The sequence below is a fragment of the Marmota marmota genome, unplaced genomic scaffold (assembly GCF_001458135.2).
Source record: "Marmota marmota marmota unplaced genomic scaffold, marMar, whole genome shotgun sequence".
Classification (NCBI taxonomy): domain Eukaryota; kingdom Metazoa; phylum Chordata; class Mammalia; order Rodentia; family Sciuridae; genus Marmota; species Marmota marmota.
The window spans coordinates 26,882,992-26,897,958 of NW_025999949.1; the positions used below are offsets into that span (position 1 = coordinate 26,882,992).

A 14,967-nucleotide genomic window follows, 5' to 3' on the forward strand; every position below is an offset into this window, starting at 1 on the left:
AATAAATGAATGGCAGATTAATAAATATTGATGATAAATTAATAGATTTATGTCAGATCAACCCTTAAGAAAGGACCGGCTCTACTATTTGTAAAGATCCCTACATTGCATTTTTTTTTTTAATTAGAGAGAGAGAGAGAGAAAGAAAAAGAGAGAGAGAAAATTTTTTTAATATTTATTTTTCAGTTTTCGGTGGACACAACATCTTTATTTTTTTATGTGGTGCTGAGGATTGAACCCAGCTCATGCCAGGCGAGCGCGTTACTGCTTGAGCCACATCCCCAGCCCTACATTTTTTAAAGTAGATACTCATTTAACTTTCACCATCAACTATGACCTAGGCATTACAGACATATAAACTGAGTCTGAAATAGGTCAGAGCACAAGGTGATATTTAGCAAATGCCAGGTGTTTCTAACTCCCAAGTCCAACTTAATAAACTCTCTTCCAAATAAAGCAACATTCTAGGTAGCCTTCAGTAACCTTATTTAAGATATGTATCTATTATGTGCCAGGTACTGAACTAGACATTTCACAGACATTATTTTCCATCTACACAATAGCTCCAAATAGCAGCTATTAACCTTTTTTAAGTCAGTCAGAAAACTTAACTGCTTCCTCTATGCCAAGCTCTGAGAACAGAGGAAGATATATGCCCACAGAGAGCCTTATTACATATAGACATGATTCCAGTTGTGACAAAAGCTAAAAAAGAGTGTGTGGTACAGGAAACAGTGGAAAAATATACAAATGGGCCTCACCTAGCTGAAGGCAGGAAAAGACTTCCTTGAATAAGTGACATCGGGGTTGAGATTGGAGTGCACATAAGAATGAGCAGGAGTTTGCAGATAGGGCAGGAAGACAGACCCTGAGCTGAGAAGAACACGACAGTCACAGAACTGTAAGAAGACCAATAAGGGTGGAATAGGGAGGGCAAAGAAGAGTGTAACCAAAGACCAAGACAATACATATACCAGGCATGTGCCGTGTCAGGCACTCTCTCCTTATAATTCCCATGTCCCTGGAGAAACCATTTAAACATGGTAGCGACATCATCAGATTAGTATTTAAAACCTCACTTCACCTGCAGTATGGAGACTGGATTGTAGGGTATTGACAGAGCTAATAGAGATCTAAGAGTTTATGTGAAAAAGACCAATTAAGAAGAACAAAATTTATTTTGAAAAAAACTGTTTACTTCTCCCCAAGATTCAATTCATGTGTCAGTGTTAATATAAGTGCAAAGTAAAGTTTGAAAAACGTAAGAATAGAAAGATATTATAAGAAACTATTATAGGATGCTAAAGAGAAGAAGAAATTTGTATTTGCCTATATTTAATCAAGTCTCAAGGTTGTTTTTTGTGTATTTGTTTGCTTTTCTGTTTTTTTTTCTTTTTTTTTGGTACCACAGATCTGATACCAGGGTGCTCTGCCACTAAGCTATAACTCTATACCTTTTAATGTTTTAGTTTGGGACAGGGTTCCTATTAAGTTGCCCACGCTATCCTCAAACTTGGAATCCTCCTGCCTTAACCTCTCAAATAGCTGGGATTATAAGTGTGTGCCACCATGCCCAGCTAAATCTCAGGGTTAATAGCAGTATTCCACATGTTCTACTACTTTGGTGAGTGGAATCATGTGACTTAGTTCCAACGGCCAATGACCAATAGCTACAGAACTTTATCTCTATGAATGGCTGAAGTCCTCGTAGGTGGAGCTACCAGAAGAGGGAAACTTAAGATGGTAAGGCTATTTTTCTGCCTTTAAAGCTGCTGGATGTATTCTCACCCTGCAGTCTGTGCTGGTACAAGACCTACAATTTCCTGCCTTAAAAATCTAAGACAGGGCAGGATTGTGGCTCAGCGGTAGAGCACTCGCCTAGCATGGGCAAAGCCCTGGGTTCGATCCCTGATCCCCAGCACCACATAAAAATAAATAAAGATATTTTGTTCAACTAAAAAACACACAAAACAAAACAAAACAAAAACAACAAAGGACAAAGGACTCCACAGAAGGTGGCCCAGGTCTCTAGCTGAATTGGAAAGAAAGGATGGTCAAAAAAGAAGTGATTCAGGGATTAAACCTTAATGAAGCTCCTGAAACAAAACCATATGGTTAGAAATTTTAGGAAAAGCAGATGACAGAAGGAAATCACTGAGCTACTAAGCTCTGAATTCTGAAAGAAATAAGGGACAGCTTGTCTTAGAATGAGAGTCAAAGCTACAAAGTCAAGTCGGAAGAAAAAGACAACTAGGAGAAATAATGAAGACAAATCAGTTCACAGACTAGAACCAGAAGGGGGAAGATGAGATGGCAAAACAAAAAGGAGGTCTCTGCAGAGTTTTACTTTAGAGACAACAGCTATCTGTTCTCACCAAATGCCATCCATCCATCCACAAACACTAGCCCTTGCATCCTCACATGACAACTCAAATGTGGACAGGAAGACTTTAAGACAGTAAGCAGACACGACCACAATTACTATGGGTACTATGAACTTTTTATGTAGATTTAAATAGATTTAGCCCAGTGACACAAACTCAACACGCTGGATGGATTTGCTCATTATGACTCAAGGGGCACTCCCAAAAATAAGCCCCTTGTGCAGAAGGAAGACCAAGGCAAGACGAAGTGATGTGCCTACTGTGTGATCACAGAACTTCCACCAGGTAGCTGTCTCAAAAAGAATGGTTCCAAGGCCTCAGACCAAAGCAAGCAAGTATCAGAGTTCCCCAGGCCTGTTAGCAAAACTCAGTATCTTCTTAAAATGAACAAACAAAAAAAATCCCCTGTACCTTCCACATTAGTCAGGTGACACATGCCCTGCCTCTCTACATATAAATATATAAACCAGCAAGGATCAGGGTCCCTCTTCTGGAGTATAACCCCTGGTGACTATAATACTCAGTTCACACAAACATCTCCATAGGATCGAAAGATTCTGAAGGACCATGTGCGACTTGATATCCATGTGGTGTTTGTGGAATTTATCTTCATTTCTGGCTCAACAGTACAGTAAGAGATGAAATGAGAAAGGATTAGGGGACATAATGGAAAGAACTGAATAAACAGGAGGTCCAGAGAGAATATTGAAACTCAGTGAAGTGCAGTGATGTGATCCAGACCACACAGCTAATAAGTGACAACATGGGCCATTATGTCTCCAAAGCCTAAAATTACTATTATGACTGCTTCTAAATACCTAATACATAGGTGCTGTATCAGGTGTGTTTATCTATCAATATATCACTTACTCATTTAACAATAAATATCTATTGTGTGCAAGAGAGGAAATGCTTTCTGCCAGCTAGGAAACTAGAAAATATAATTAACCAGGTTTATTGATCAAAAGATGAGGGTACCATTAGATCCTAAATTAGTACTTTAGAGAAGTCCCTTGTGTACAATTATGAAGGTTCAGGGTTTCCAAATGTTAACAGGAAGATGGATAGCTATTTGCATTTACTTGTGCTACTACGTTCCTCAGCTGAAATGGAACAGTGCCACTAGACTGGTTATTTCTTATGGTTTAAATACAGGAAAACACTGAAGTCCAACTTGTTTGGCCTATACTTCAATTATTATTATTTTTTAAATGACATATGCTAAGAGGCCAAGATCACTTAAAGTACTTTAAAAACTTCACATGCACCTATGTATTAAGCACAGGAAAAGCTCTAAATACACAGAAAAAATAACTGAGATGAAAGGTCCCAAGCTGACAGAGGTACAAGGGTTTGCTAGACTATACAGATACTTGATTGAAAGGCAAATACTGTAAAAGAACTAATTTTTACACTTAGGACAATAAATCACAATTCTTATTTAGAGTAATAAAAAGAATTTACATAAACAACCACTCTCTTTACATTTAACAGTCTTCCTCAGGACCAAGAGTTATTCAAATTTTTGTGTTCTTAAAAATCATACAGGGAAGGACTGACTATAGAGTTGGAGACAAAGTCTTTCAAATAGTTTTCTCATACTAAAACCCTTTAGTATATAAAGAAATAAAAGCAATTTTCTTATGAAATTTTTCTTGTGATAATTTGTTCAGAAAATGATCTAAATAATTCAAAGACCTGGGTTGATAGGGATTATAAGCAGATCCCAGCCAAATTTAGTACTGTGAACATGAAATACTCTTAAATAATTTTGACCTTACAGATGTTTTTCACTAGGGAAGTAATAATTACAAACTTTCAACTTACCTAACCTCTGAGAAAATTCATAAAATTTCTTTAATTTTCCTACAAGTGGAACAACTGCACCCCATGCCTTCTCTTGCAACTTCTCATCTGCTGGATGTTGGATTGCCTTTAAAATCCAAAGAATAAAAATAGTTAGATTTTAAAAAATCGCAAGTATCATTTTTTACATTAAAATACAGGTTTTAGAGAATGTAGAAAACCCTGATACAATTTATAAAATTTAGAATAATGCACCCACTAACGCTGGGAGTGGACCTTGTCATCTCCGTGAATACTTCAACTCTATTACAAAACATTTTCGTTTTCTTGAAACAGATATAATGGAATTAAAAAATTGAACATGTGTTTGTGAACCAAAAAAGTAAGGCAATAAATGAAGATGCCATCTCTGGGAATAGACTACAAAATAATAATTCAAATTCCATGGACTGAGCCAGCTCTAAGAAACCTAGCAAGTATTTACGAACCTAAATCAACCTCAAAAATGTGATTTAAAAGTTGTCATAGATACTCATTCCCTATAACTACAATCTATATTAGACTTCAAGTTTTCTTAGATTCTTCTGAATAAGACAACAAATAAAACTAGTTTCAAATTTAAAAAGGGAGAAAATAACATAATCTATATATCCTTAATATAAAAAAACAAATGTCTCTTTCAATATCCAACCTTTCAAGCGATTGGACAATCTTTTCTGAGTATTGAGGGTTATCCACAAATATATTTTCTTGCTTTTATCTTTCAGATGCTTTCTTCATCCTTCAGAGAACTTAAAGCTTTGTCTACGATCTCCAACCAACTAACACACCACGTGAAAGTTGAAATTTACAACCAAGGCCTGCTTATGAACATGATCAGAGGTACTCAATGACACATTTCACATTTTCCAAAGCACTAGTACTCTGAGAGACTGTCTAAACAAAAACAAAAATCAAGAAGGCAAACTAAACCAGATAGATTTAAAGCATGCTGTGAATAAACTAGCTACAAATCAAATGGACTGTATACTGCTTAAGTTATTTATATGTGTCAGTAATTTCAGATTTTCTTGATTTTTTCAATAAAAAATGTTTGAATGCTGCTTAAATTCAACAGCAGCCTAGAGCCTGTTCTATATGTTTATCTAGAAATTTCATAATATTAAAGAAAATCTGACACAACATATAACAATCCTAGTTTCACATATTAATCTGAACACTTCAAAAAGTTTTTGATATTATACTGATATAAATGGAAAAAAATCCTTTTAGGCTCAAGCTCAGACTCAGTAACATTTTATATCAAATAATATAAATGTTTATTATTCAGGAAGTAATCAAACAGATGAAAATTAAAATTTCCTTTTCTGAAGAAGCCCATTCAATGTTTCTTCCAAGAATCTACAAGTTATTTGCTAAATATAAATTCATTCTCAAAATACCAAAAATGTCCAGCAAATGTCATTCATGTTCATAAGTGAAAAGGGCTCACAATTTCCGTGGTGCCCCTGGCCTGAATTTCGTTGAAAGAGCACATGGGTGCTCTTTTATGACAAACTTTTTTTTTTTTTTAAATATTTATTTATTTTAGTTGTAGTTGGACACAATACTTTTATTTAATTTATTTATTTTTATGTGGTGCTGAGAATCAAACCCAGGGCCTCATACACACCGGGTGAATGCTCTACCACTGAGCCACAATCCAGCCCAATGACCAACATTTTATGGGTCTCCTTCAACTTCCAGTCCTCCTCTACTCAAATGAGTTTCACTGCTGGCAGGTAAGGTTTCAGGTCAACACATATGGAAAGCTTAGCATACAAAAGGGCACTTATATGTGTCAGTGGCAAGATTATCCTGTAGCAGCAGGTATTTTTCAAAAATGTTAAAACTGTTAAGGACACTTCTCAACATTAGTAGAAAGTACTTATTTTCCTTGACAGTAGTATATCCCATAAAATAAGGCTCTGATTATTAGTTTCTAACTTATATCACATTTTATTTTATTATTTTTTTTTTTCAGAGTAGAAATTAGAAGTTTATTAAAGGACAGCAGAGAAGACTTCTCCCGGAGGAAGAAGGGGACCCAAGAGGTGGAATCCGTGGAAGGGATGTTGTCTCCCCTTTTTATAGTTCTTTCAGTGATGGAATGTAGGTGGGAAGGCCCAAGGGGTGGGACACAGGTGGGCCAAAGAAGTAATCTGGTCAGGAAGGACTTCTGAGTCAGCACCTTTTTGCTGGGGCTGTTCATTAACATTTCTTTGAGGTGGACTTTGGCCTAGGGCCTTTTCGGGACTTCATTAACATTCCATGAGTTGTCCTGTGTTTTCCCTGAGTCATTCTCCGCATGGTCTCCATTTTAGATTTCACTCCATATTAGACCCGATTTATCTAACTACACTGACTACCTAACTTTAAATCTGGCTTCATTCCCCCCTCTAAGTTGGGAACTCCTTACTGCTGTAAGGAAGGGGGGCAACGAAGATCTTTCTGGCTTCTTCAGGCTGAAAAGGGACGGATGTGGGGCAAGCAGTTTGGAGTCCCCCTTTAAAAATCGGGTCTATCGAGTGGTCCATGATAGAAGTCTGATCACATTTTATTTTAAATCATGTTTAACAAAGTGTTAAACATGATTAACATACAACTAATAGGAAAGTCCCAGTTTATGTTAGGTTTGTGTCAGGCATGGTGTTACGTTGTTTACACAAATTATTTATTTTTTTACTTGCAACTCAAGGCGTTGCTTCTATATTTTTGTTACAGTGAGTAAGGGCACCAGAAAGGCTTTATGTTCGTATTTTCTTTTGAATTATAGTTGCTTGGAATATATTTTCCCAAAATCCCCTGGCACAAGAGTACAAACAATTTTAAAATTCTTATTTTATACATTGCCAACCTGACCTCCAAAAAGACTACCACCATTCGACACTATCACTTGCACTGAGATTATTTTTTCTTTATAAAACAACTAAAACTTCTTGACAGTACTGTCTACTTATTAGCATGGCTTAACATTCTTCCTATTGTCTAAGGTTTTTCATGGGTCATATGGTTCAATGCTCTATTGAGTCTTATTAATTAATCAGCAATATTAAATCTTAATATTCAACTATGACCATTATAATTATTAGTTCTCTATATGTTGGACATACACTGAACTTTCACTAGAGCCTTCTTTCTTAATTTGTTTATCTACTATTCAAAAACCTTTTAAATTTGTATCATTACACCTTCATTCACATCACCATACATTTCTCAATGAAAATTTCTTCAACTATCTGAGTAGTTTACACGTTTGTCCCCATCTACAGATTTAAATGCAGTTTTTTTTTAGTTTTGTATCTTCCATATTACATATCTATATTCACCTATTTCTTTGTTCTTAATTCTTTTACCAAACTGGTGGTACCTTTATAAGTCTTAAAGCTGGGAAAGGTCAATCTCTTACCACTACTTTTAATTTTTTCCTTATACTTTGGTATTCTTCAGTGTTTTTAAGTATATAAACTTGGGGGGAAAAAGCCCTTAGGACACTTAGGTACTTCTCCCTATCACCAATCATGGAATAGTATGAGTGAACTACATGTGGTTAAACTGTATCTCCTCAGGAAAATAGCACCACTGCATGGATCTGGCATCCTAGGGGAACTTCATCCTTTGGTCACAGGGTTAAGAGCTCCTGGTTTCATAGCCCTAAAGCCCTCTTTGAAATGTCCTATATATAAGCTTTCCTATCATTATATTCTCTGGTAGAAGATTACAACTAAATCTTAATATGCATTCAATTCTATATACAAACTGAAGGAAATACTATTTTTCATTATAAAGAATCTTTCTAAATATAGCAGAACAATCCTTCTAATGGAAAGTATTACAGCAACAACAATAATGATAATAGTGAAGAACAACAGCATTCTACCTTTGGGGGAAAAAAAGCAAATAGATAACAAATGGTTTTTGTCTCCATTATGGATGAGATTTTTTTCTTTATTGTTTATGGGAGACACATGACAAGAATTCAATTATAAAACAAACTTGAATCAACATGAAGACACTATCTATCATTTATATTATATTACATTATATTATATTAATATTACGGTGCTAGGAATCGAACCCAGGCACCATGCATGTCTCTACCACTGAGCCACATTTGTAGCACTATTAATCATGTTAGAACAACTTGTGGACTGGTAAGACTTACAGGGAAAGAACGATTTTACTAACTAATTAGTTGTTTATGATTTACTTAACATTTAAATCTTTCCATTCCATACATGTTTGATTTTTCAAAATGTTTAAATGTTTAGAGAACTTGGTTCACAGCAGCAGCTACATGCCTTTGTTTACTGAAATCTTAAGGTTTTAAGCTAATAATATTGCTAAGATTATTCTAAGGCTATATATTTATTTCTTTAGCAGTTAACAGCTTTTAATAAACATTATGCCAGGTGCTGATAATATCCAAATATGCAAGAAACCAGGTTCACTCTCCTCAAACTGGGGGGCATAATGGTAGAGAAATAAATACCAGTACCAATGGTTTTACAAAGGATATTGTTTATCAAAAAAGAAACGTGTGTGCAGTGTTAGGCAAAGGGGTAACAGGAAGTAGAAGACTGGAAGGAAGGATAGGAATTCAACAGGAAAATAAAAGAAGGGCAACCCAGACAAAAACAAGGAAGTATGCATGTGCAAGACAGCAGGACACAAGCAATCCAGTGCAGGAGAGGCAAGAAATGGAATTCACTCTCCAGAAGCTAACCACACCAAAGTCATGGAATCAATTCTCCCTCTTCCCTTACATTAAATATCCAATACCACAGTATCTCTTGAACTGTCATCTTCTAGAGTCTGCACTTTACTCTGCCTTCACCAGTAGTCCAAGTGCCAGAAGAGAAATCAAGTAAGATAGGAACTGTAAGATCAAAAGAATGGTCTTTGATGACCTCTGCACTCATTGTCACTGAAAATAACAGAAGCAGAAAGTGGGGAAAATGAAAAACAAACAGTGGGCCCTGCCTTAGAATATGGTAACGAAAAAAAATGAGATTCAGGTCCAGAGGCTAGAGAATTTCTCTATGTCTTTTTAAGACAACTGAGTAAGTACATGCTGAGGGAAAGAAGTCAGAAAAAGAAAAGGAAAGAGGAAGAAAAAGAATAAGAATTAAAGAATAATTTGAAAAGTAGTTCCAGGAAAGTATGGAGAATAAAGGTAAAGAGGTAGGGAACCAGCATTTCTGAAAAGTAGAAGAAATTAAAAAGGACAGGGCTAGAAGCCTGGTTAAGTTCAGAGAATGGGCAGGAAAGCTTTTGAAATAGAGCACCCCACACACCTTCCTTGTGGTGCAGTCATGGGAAAGGAGGGCAGTGGGGAGGGAAGTGGAGGTGAAGAGACCACACCCTGGTTGATTTCAATATTCTCCTAAACAGCTAGGAGTAAGAAAAAAATACCGGCAGAATGAAGCCACAGAAAAGTCATGTTCTCCCCACTGCCCAGAAAAAGAAAAACATACACAGTTCCCCAAGGAAATGGAAATTTCAAATGCAAGAGCAACCAAAACAATGAAGCTTCCTTAAAAACACATAAATTACACATTTGTCAACACTGTTTTCATCCTTGTATCACTGCAAACACTTCCAAAATAATGCCCAATGTTCTTTCTTTATATGTACTATTTCACATGAAATGAAGAATTAGATAACATTAAAAAGAGGTGAGACATAGCTAATTTTAGTTTACCTAGAAAGCACATAAACACATTTTACCTCTCGTATTTCATGGCCTGCTCCTCTGTATGACTGCAAGTCCTCCAAGATGCCTTCTGCATCTTTTAATACTACATTCACCTGATTATAAATTTCCTTCTCAGATTCTGTAGGCTGGGCATCTAAATAGCAGGAAAGCACAAAAAAATTTACAGTGACATGAATTTTTTAAATACATGTAAACTCTAAGCAATTAACGCAAATTTTCAAAGATATGTTACATTTATTCAATGTTAACTTTGCACTTAGAAAAGATTAATAATTTTTCCACAGTTATACATTTGAATAACTAGCCTCACATTTATAAAAATTACAGAGATTTAAGGGAGCACCAAATATTACTATTTAGGTTACAAATTATGACTTGGTAAATTATTAAAAAATTAAAATTAAAAATGTAAACTCTGATATTCTTTATAATCTCTTTTTCTACTACATTGATCACTGTCACTCACTAGTGACTGTAGATGCATCAATAATTATTTATTTTAATGCAACAGAAATGAAAGCCTACTAAAATATCTCGCTAATCTACAGTTTAAGACTAACACTACTTTATTTTCCTTTAAAGTTCACTTTAACAACTGAGTTTTGATAAGAAAAAGTAAAAACTTCAAAAAATAGTTTTTAGATACTCTTTTCTAGGGACCGTTTTGAATTGTCTTGACAAATAAGATCACATAGGGCAGGGTATACATATTTAAGAATAAACTAAGGCATTGAACTTCACTGCTGATTAACAGAAGGCCAAGATTTCTGCACAGAGGAAGTTCAAATTACAAAACTGTTACAGAATTTCTGAGTTGGTGAAAGCAAGATACTTTAAGCTAAACTACAAGACTATCAATGAAAAATTTAAATACTACAGCAAATACGGAGTTTCTACACACTTGGTACTGAGAGAAAAATTGAGGGAAAAAAACAGTTATAAAAACATAATCAGGGACAACATATGGGCATTTTCACCACCTGTGGTGTTAGCCAGAAAACATATGCTAATGGTGATGAAATCTGGATTTCTCTCTGCTAGACTTGAGATAACAGAAACCCTATTTTAAAAAACTTGGTCACCTGTTTCTCTAAAGCCAAACCTTTTTAACACATTTGTTTCTTTTTCTTTCTTCCTTTCTTTTTAAGGAAAAAGGGGGACTCCACAAGGACACATTTCTTCATAAATCTTTCCAACTAGACCACACTTGACATTGAAGGTAAGGCATAAAGCACTTAAAATGATAAACATTATGATTACCATAATGTTTTAGAGGAAAATTATGCTGGCAGGATTCCTCCATGCTAAAATAGGAGCGAAGGGAGGCAGTCCAAATTTATAAGATGAATTAAGAACACTTCTGATAAATCTCTTTGTCATATAAAACCAGTACCTAGACTGTCTATAACCACTTCACCTCCCCACACATACAAAATGATCTATTTACTCCTTTACTTAAAAAATTTAAAAGAAACTTAATTCACACATGAAACTAGGAATAAAGATGCTTTCAAATTACAACTTTATTTTGTGCTAGGGACAAGTCATAATTCCAAATATCAAACCTGCCAACTAATCAAAAATGTACAACATATAATTTGAAAAAAATCAACAATTGCAGTACCAAATTTTAAATTTAACATATGTAAAACAGTACTACAACAATTAAATAACACTAATATGCAAAGCCAATTTATAAAATTTTTGTTTATATATCTGTTCCCTTATTTTTCAAATTTCTTTTCAAAACTTTGTAAAAAAAATTAAAATGCTACGACAAAGTAATTAATTACACAGAAGAAGCCAATTAAAACACTAAAGACTCTGTCCAAATCTACAAAGGCATCACTAGATTTTTAAAAATCAGGATTTGTCATTATAGCAGTAAATTTTTATAACATTTAGCCAGACCATCATTTTCAAAAGTCGTAATTAGACACAAAACTGAAAAGAAGGCACACCCATAACTTTAATACTTACACAAGAGGCAGCAGAGGAAAATACTTTTTACATGCAAAAATGACAGTTTTATACTTTTTCATTATGGAATTGTGGAACTACAGACATAACATCAATAATAAACACATATTATAGTTTGAATTCATGAAGTGGGAATTCATGACAAAGGACAATATTTTATCTATTATACATCTAAAGCAATTGTGAAGTTTGAAAACACTAAACTGTATTTCTGGTGTGGTGACTAGTTGTTAACACAAAAATATGACACTGAGACACACAGACGAAACATTTTCAAGTAGAATTAAATAGACCTTGTAAGTAGTTAATACTAGTAAAGGTTTAATAAGTACAAAGAAATTTAAAAATAAAGGAGAAGATTCAAGTTTCCCCTAAGGCTGGGGAAAACACCCAGCACCACACTGGTTAAACATTTGTTAGACTGTCACGGAAAGTCACGTTTATAATTTTGAAAGCTGCTGAAGACTGCTGTAGAAATGAAGACAAACAGAAAACAGCAGACAGGTACGCGCTACTTTACTGGAAGCAAGTCATGCAAAGGAGTGAAATACTAGGGAGGGAAAAGATTGTATAAAACAAAGCATTTTCTCAAAAAATGGCCTTATATAATATGCAACCAAGACTTGTCACTTTGATTTTTCATAGCAAAGAATGGCTTTACTATTTCAAGAAAAATGTACAGTCTGATAACAAAAGAACACTTATCTGATTGCAAAATAACGTACCTACTACTGAGAGTAGACAAACTGATTGTTTGAAGATAAAAATGAATTATTTTAATAATTTCACACCTGTTTCCTTAGGGTAACAGAAGATGATTCACTAACATATTTGCTAAAATTGAAGATATTATATTTAAAAAGGAATGGCAAAATAGCTATGAAAGGAAAAAAATAAAAAAGCAAATCAACATAAAAATTATAATAAAGTCTTTCTGCTTTAATCTGACATTATATTCATTCACTCATAAATATTTCAATCCATCTCTATAAGCTTCATTAAGTCAGGGATCAAAATGTACATTCCAGGGACTGGAGTGTAGCTCGGTGGTACAGTGCTCATCTCTTATGTGTGAGCACTGGGTTTGATCCTCCGCACCACACACAAATAAAGAAATAAAATGAAGGTTTTGTGTCCATCTACAACTAAAAAATTATATGTATATTTAAAAAGTACATTATACAGGCTAGGGTTGTGTGGCTCAGTGGTAGAGCGCTTGGGGCACTGGGTTCTATCCTCAGCACCATATAAAAAATGAATAAGTAAAGGCACTGTGTCCATCTACAACTAAAAAAGAAAGTAAAAAAAAAAATTAAAAAGTACATTCCATACCACTGGTAAAGTATATAAATCAATACCTAAATTTCCCATAATATTACTTGAATGAATGAGAAGGGTCAATAAATAATCCTCCAACATGAATTAAAGGAGGCTATTATGCATTTTTTTCTCTGAACATATAACCCTACATAATTTTATAAAAAGAAAATTTTAAATGCCACTAGAATAAATAAACTTCCAAGTATAGGATCAAAGCAATTGAAAATGTATGTGAGAAAATGGAAAAAAAATAAAGTTAGACTAAAGAGTGGATACCTACATTTTTAAATGATGGTGGGAAACAGGCAACACAAAAAGACATTGGAGGAAATGTACAAGTCAACGGGAAGGCACTGTTAAAACAAAGAATCAGAGAAAGGGTACTCTAGTTCTCATTTATGAATGACCACTTCCTATTCTGATCTACCTGGATATAAATTTAACAAATATAAAACTTCTATTACATACAAAGTACTCTGCTAAGGTTAAGAAGGGACACAAAAACAGTAAGTGTCCCACTTCTTCCAAGTTATGCAAGCTAAAGATGTGTCATTAGAATGAGCAATAAATTAATGATGTTATAAAATAGCAGGAAATTCCAAGAATGAGATGAGACTTTATGGGCTCCCATTCAGTGTTTTTCACATACTTTTATCAGCATAACTGCTATCAAATTTTATGGAGCGATACTGGGATTATATTTTAACTGCCACTATGAAATAAAATAAAAATGAAATTTTATCATATAGATGTAATTTGTCTTAAGGAAAAAAACTCCCCCTGCCCAAAGAGCATGTTTTAATAAACACAGAATGACTTATCATGCCTTAAGGACTTTGTAAGTTGCTGCTTCTTTCTACAATGTCTTTCACTAAAATGGCTTTTTTCACCTTTTAAATAAAATCCAATTCAAACACCACCATAAGATAAGTTTTCCACGGTGATGTCCAATCTACACTTTGCTAAGTTAATACCTTCTGATATATGCCTTGAATGTAACTTATGGAAGTAAACTATGAGTTTACTTTTCTGTCTATGCTGTGCTATCAGACTGAGAACTCCCTGAATGTTGTTACCTTTGCATCCCCAGCACCTTCTGGCTGGTATACAAGAGAAAGTATGCATATATTAAACTGAAGTAGAAAAAGGGTATGGAAAGGGGACAGTTAATAAAGACTTATTTAAAGAAGGTCTTCATTTTGTAAACTCTTAAGATTTCATTAAATCATATTTTAAATGCACTAGAATACTTAATTTGTATACCAAAATTTGCATGTAAATTAGTACATAAAAAGCTAGATTTATCTACATGGAATTATTTCTATATTGCTTAACTATGGAGGTATACTGAGCAAGATTTAACCAATTAGAATGATGGAACTGGTGGCCTGAATATTACTACATATCTATAAATAAGCAATGTAGTATTATTAACTACTCCATTTAATAAAAAAATGTGGCTTTAGAAATTCTAAGTAATAATTAGGAACAGGTAAATTAACTGTTTGGGCAATTTTTAATGTGGTAAAAAAAAATTTGAGAGGTCCCTTTGATGGACCAAGGCTCCTATGTAGTCTAAAGATAAGGCAATGTTTCACACATGCATATTTCCAAATGAAGAAACATACACAAAAAGATGAGAGAAAAAAGAAAACACCAATGTTAGAATCAAAGGAAAATATATTTAAAAATATAAAGTAACAACAAGTGAACTCTGTT

The 14,967-nt window shown here is 34.3% G+C and overlaps 1 protein-coding gene and 1 non-coding gene across 9 annotated transcripts in view; both read right to left on the reverse strand.

Annotated features, from left to right (window-relative positions):
* The window catches only part of Cyrib (CYFIP related Rac1 interactor B), a 109,831-nt gene that overhangs the window by 12,193 nt on the left and 82,671 nt on the right, over nucleotides 1-14,967 (reverse strand). For all 8 annotated transcript variants that reach the window (XM_015486474.2, XM_015486475.2, XM_015486476.2 and 5 more), the window contains 2 exons: nucleotides 9,960-10,081; nucleotides 4,212-4,317 (listed from right to left, as the gene is read on the reverse strand). In XM_015486474.2, coding sequence (XP_015341960.1) covers nucleotides 4,212-4,317; nucleotides 9,960-10,081 — 228 coding nt within the window. The remainder of the gene's footprint in view (nucleotides 1-4,211; nucleotides 4,318-9,959; nucleotides 10,082-14,967) is intronic.
* On the reverse strand, nucleotides 7,783-7,907 carry LOC125616600. The gene has a single exon (XR_007347338.1). It is a non-coding gene; the product is annotated as a small nucleolar RNA SNORA25 (small nucleolar RNA).